Source organism: Gymnoscopelus microlampas, assembly GCF_963454915.1.
Source record: "Gymnoscopelus microlampas genome assembly, chromosome: 2".
In the NCBI taxonomy this organism is placed as follows: Eukaryota; Metazoa; Chordata; class Actinopteri; order Myctophiformes; family Myctophidae; genus Gymnoscopelus; species Gymnoscopelus microlampas.
Window position 1 is genome coordinate 19,231,930 of NC_139939.1, and position 5,897 is coordinate 19,237,826.

At 44.4% G+C, this 5,897-nt stretch overlaps 1 protein-coding gene across 1 annotated transcript; it reads right to left on the bottom strand.

Annotated features, from left to right (window-relative positions):
* Nucleotides 1-340: 340 nt before the first annotated feature.
* Nucleotides 341-5,411, bottom strand: caly (calcyon neuron-specific vesicular protein; the record flags this gene model as incomplete). The annotated part of the gene is made up of 4 exons (XM_084070234.1): nucleotides 341-559; nucleotides 3,487-3,600; nucleotides 3,884-4,003; nucleotides 5,283-5,411. The coding sequence occupies 4 exons, from the start codon at nucleotides 5,409-5,411 to the stop codon at nucleotides 341-343; spliced, it is 582 nt and encodes a 193-aa protein (XP_083926360.1).
* Nucleotides 5,412-5,897: the final 486 nt, after the last annotated feature.

Genomic DNA, 5,897 nt, shown 5'->3' on the forward strand with positions numbered 1-5,897 from the left:
TTGTGATTCAAGAATACTGTAAAACACAGACATTCTCCGACGGTTAACTAACATTCCTGGCTTCTACCCACACAACAAGTCAGGCTGCATCTACACACACAGTACCTGTTTTGGGCATTTATGGCGACAAACAGAGTAATCACGTTTTGTTGGATTACTCATCGCTGATTTACAGTAAACGTGTAAAATTACGGTTTTACAAGTTATGAACATTTGTTTCAGTTTCATGCTATCAATGTCGGAGGAACTACTGCATATAAATTATTTTTAAGTTATCCAGGCCCCCACATATTACGTCATATGTACTCAAATGTAATGTATGGACATGTTTAATGTATGTTCATTCTTCTCCCTCCGTCGCCCCTCCTGTTTTGGCCTCCTTCAGACTGTTAATGACGGGGAGCCACGGTGCGGACAGCTCAGACCTGGTCCTCTTGAGTTGGGTGAGGGTGGCTAAGAGGCAGGCGCTGGTGCCACCGTGAGCACCCACCTCTGCCTGCTGTGGCTCCTCCTGGTCTGTGTAGTACAGCTCCACGCCTGCGGGGGTGCAGTGCTTCTGCTACGGGGCGCAGAGGGAGACGTTTCTCTTAATGTGGGATGGTAAACTAGAATAATGATGTTCCTCAAAAATGTACATGCCGCATTTGACAGTGTGAATAGCATACACATACAAAAACCCATCCATTGTTTTTAAGGACGGAAGACATACTGGAGGCGTCAAGTAGACACCTCAAAACCTGTTGTCTTTCAGAACATGGTTCTATTTTTCAGAACAGTATACAATATACATATGGGTATATGGCATTTATTGACAAGTTCAAACTTGTATTGCAGAACGTATGCATATTTATGTTTTCACTTGACTGTTCTACATTTTGTTCTACAAGTCCGTTTCTTAATAAAATAGATGGAAAATAAAATAATAGGTTTGTCTGTGAAACTACAGCAGTCCCGTCTTCCTTTGCATTTATTATTTGGTGATGTTTGTGCTTTAAAAGGCAAAAAAAAGGCAAAAAATTGTCTACACGACACCAAGTTCAAGGTTCAAGTTCAAGAGCTCAGCTTTGCCGGTCGGAGTGCAGGTGGAATGGAAAGGAGAAAGGCAGTACACACCAAAGTGAACAGCATAGAACGGCTCACGTGTGTGTGGGATGTGTGTGTGTGTGTGTGTGTGTGTGTGTGTGTGTGTGTGTGTGTGTGTGTGTGTGTGTGTGTGTGTGTGTGTGTGTGTGTGTGTGTGTGTGTGTGTGTGCGTGCGTGCGTGCGTGTGTGCGTGTGTGTGTGTGTGTGTGTGTGTGCGTGCATGCAAGTATGTGTGTTACAGTACCTCCCTCGTTCCATTCCAGTAATTCGGTGTGGTTCAAAATATTAATAATTGTGGTGCAATTATGGTGAATAAGTGGCCTCACATGACGCGCATCATTAATGAGAGCGTCATTGACACTTTCTATCTGTCAGGGCGTCTACACTTCCGAGAAATACAGATGACACTATAAGGGTATTCTTTTACACAAAATAACATGATCTTATCAAATCAGAACAATGGGATTTAGGTTCTAAATCTGCAAAATGTCCCTTTAATTTAACAAAATGGTTATATTTAGGCTATTCACTATCGTAGTTACACAAATGAATAAATAAAGAGGATTTTACTGTGTGGTCCTCTTTTATTGTTGCCAGGGCTGTAGAGAAAGTTATGAATATTTTCATAATGTCCCACAGTGGTTTCCCCACACATCTCTGTGCTGTAATGTACAGTATGGCTGCATGCTATTTATACGGGAAGTCATAAAATTAGATTGTGTGAAACCTTCAAGGCTCCAAAAACATCAGTACCAAAATACTGATGTTTTTTTAAAGAGCACACACAGTAAATGTTTCTGAGTTTTAATTTAACTCTGCAAGTGCAAAAGTTTACCTTTAACCCATTAAGACCGGGAACGCATCTGTGTCATTTTTAGATTTTTTTTTGGCTATTCAAAAAATAGCAGATATACAAGCTCATACCGAGTGCCACGCTATGAGCTTGTAGATCTGCTATTCTTGAATATATATATATATTTTTAAGGCAACATTTGTAACTCAAATCTTTGCTTCTGGTGGTCCCGGGAACAAAATATTTTACAAGTGTTTGCTTGTGCTTGTATATCTGCTATTTTTGAATAGCCAAAGAAATCTGAAAATGACACAGAAGCGTTCCCGTTCTTAATGGATTAAGAGTAGGCACAGAGCACAGTAAAAAAATCCTGTGTAAAAACTTGACGTTGATATATAACTCTCAGAATTAAATCAACACTTTGCAGGAGAAGAGTGGACAATTAGACTAAACTAACTCCACATCCGTTCTGCCAACCCTTAAGGGTCCGTTTGGTTGCATTTGCAAGCTCCAAGAGCTAAATTAAACACGGAGGACTTTTACTGTGTAAGGTCCAAATGAGCAGGCAAATGCAGAGACACCTGACCTTTCCCTTCCACAGTGACGAGACGGCGCACTCGCCGCCGGTCGCCCCTCCATTCCCACCCGGCTTTTTCATGTCTCCAACAAACACATTAGTGGGAGGAAAAAAATGCTGAGAGTGACTGTAACCGTCGAAAAACTTCAAACGCTTTATTTTTTTTTGCCGGAAGGTGTCCCCCCCCCCCCATCCCCTCACCTCCCTTCCTTGCCCCCCCCGCCCCCTCCGCTAAGCCTTTAATCACAGTTTAGTCACGCTCAGGCCCTAATTAAAGACCCCTCCGAATTCACGGGCGGGCATCCCAAACTCTAGCCTCTTACGTGAAAGCGGTCTCTCTCTCTCTCAACCCCCCCCCCGCCTCATTTCTGTTTTTCTAACTGCGAGAGACAGGCTTTTTAGCTAACATGCGTGGCAGAGCTGGCTCAGTGGTTCAGTTATTACGCGATGCCTTCAAGGTGTCCCTGGGAGATAATAGGTTTGTGTTTCCTACAGCCTCAGCCCGCTCAGAGGGCCGCGCTGACATTCTGCGATGCTGTGAGCATGTTGCTCACAAAGCAGCGGATGATGTGTCTAATAGCCTACCATGTAGACGGCGGACGGTGTCACATGGAACTAGGTGTCGCACGGTGTTCTCAGGGCTGGATAGTAGGAGCTGAAGTCTGTATTAGCCGTATGGGGCGAGTCTGTGATACAAGGCGCCTTTGTTCGTAATCTGGCGCGTTGCTGAAAAGTAGCAGGAATCGTGTTGTTCATACAATGGCTCATGTTGGCGCTTCATGCTGATATATGTCACTCATGGACATACTCGAAGACGGCGTGTGTATGTGTGTATTAGTATAGGAAAAGGAAAAGAATCCAGGTTGGGGTTTGGATTAGGCATTTAGACGTTTGGTTTATTGTCTGGGGTTGGAGTTATGGCGTGCAACTGAGTAAAAAGCAGGCTTTTAGGGTTAGGGTTAAAAGTATACAAACGTGTGAGTGTGTGTGTGTGTGTGTGTGTGTGTGTGTGTGTGTGTGTGTGTGTGTGTACCTTGAGGACGAAACCCTCAGGGCAGGTCAGCTGGTTGTACCACATCGCCTTGTACATTAGCAGGAGCAGAAGGCTGGTCAGGAAGGCCAGAGTGATGAGAATGAGACCTGTGAGCTGGTCGACAAAACACACGCACGCACGCACGCACGCACGCACGCACGCACGCACACACACACACACACACACACACACACACACACACACACACACACACACACACACACACACACACACACACACACACACACACACACACACACACACACACACACACACACACACACACACACACACACACACACACACACACACACACACACACCATCAACAGCAGCTCTTTCACTGGCAGAACCAAGTTGAGATGATTTCCGGAACATGCCGTTGCTTGTTACGGTACCTTGGCCTTCTCTGACACTTCGCTGTAGAAGTTGATGTTGAAGTGTCTGCTGCCGGGTACGTACAGCCTGCTCTGTTTCTTCTGCTTCAGCTGGTACTGAGTCGTCGTCTTCACAATCACCTGCTGAATGGCAGATGTTGTATTTATTTATTTCATACTTGGTCGTACGCCAATAATAGCTCTACAGGCTCACAAAGTGTTGCGCCGCGACTCGCGCCGTGCTGCGAGCCTGTCGAGCTTTTTTTTTGGTAGAGCTATTATACTCTTGACGCACGGCAGAGTATAGGCTTTTAGTTTTATTTGTCAAGGGTAAAAACAAATCAGTTTTTCCGCAATAAAATATATTTTTAGAGCTTCTTTTTTTCCCTTCTAGGATGCTGACAGTACTCTGCCATGTAATTTGTCTTTTGAGCCTGCTGTTTATAATTCAAGTCAACTGTTCTAATAAGTATTCTCACATAAGCATAATAGTGCGGGGCAGGTAGACTAGACACATGGTTTATGCTGAGAAAGTGAGCGCCGTGCCCACATGAATTTTAATGGTGTCCGTGTTATGTAACGTTAGTGGGATAGGACTGCAGTGAGCGAGCATGCTAATCTTGTTGCCTATGACAGCGGTTCTCAAATGTGGGTCCGGGGACCCCCCAGGGGTCCTTGAGGAGGTTCCAGGGGGGTCCCCAGCAAAATGTGTTAATACAGCATCACAAATCATTTTAACCCCTTAATCCATTTTTGAAAAATCTGGGGGTCCCTGGCAGAAAACATTTTCAGGTGGGGGTCCACGGCCAAATATATATCAATTAGGGGGTCCTTGACGTGAAAAAGTTTGAGAACTACTGGCCTATGGCAAGTGCAGATGTTACGAATGACACCCAACTGTTACAGTAATACACACAAGCACACAAATGGACACACACACGCAAGCACGCACACACACACACACACACACACACACACACACATACATGCAAGCACGCACACATACACATACATACCAAGGCCACAAAAATGTCTGTGGACACATAGATGTCTGTGGAAACTTAGATAAGCAAAAACACATACATTCAACACATGCACGCACACACACACACACACACACACACACACACACACATAAATGCAGGCACAAACACATGCACATACTGTAGGCCACAAAAATGTCTGTGGACACATAAGGAAAAATACGCACGCACGCACACACACACACACACACACACTGCGTGCAGGCACGCACGCACGCACACACACACACACACACACACACACACACACACACACACACACACACACACACACACACACACACACACACACACACACACACACACACACACACACACACACACACACACACACACACACACACACACACACACACACACACACAGCTATACTGTACCTTGTCCGGGAAAGGGTGATGTAGCTGCTTGACCTCCAGGGGGGTGATGAGGGGGATGGTATCAAAGCCATCATCAGCAGACGGCTGTTTCTCCAGTTTATCACACAGATTACTGCCCAGCTTCACCATGGCTCACTATGTGTTCCTGATCTGAGAGCACAGAGAGCCATCTCAGGTCAGAATCACTCACCCCATGGGATTTGTACCTACTACTACTACTACTACTACTACTACTACACTAAATCTGGAGTGGCCTATACTTTAAAGGCGTAGTATGTAACTTTGCCCCGTGTTTACATGACAAAACAACACATTTTATCTATACCAGCAGTCAGTGGTGTAAAGTAACTAAGTACATTTACTCAAGTACTGTACTACAATTTTGAGGTACTTTTACTTTACTGGAGTATTTCTAGTGTTCAATACTTTTGCTTCTGCTCCACTACATCTCAGAGGCAAATATTGTGCTTTTACTCCACTACAATTATTTGATAACGTTAGTTACTACAGATATAAATTATTATATTATAAAACATACATTAACCACTTTACCCCTGTTTTATATATAGGCTATTTGCGACGCGTTGTGAGCTTGTAGATCTGCTATTTTCAAAC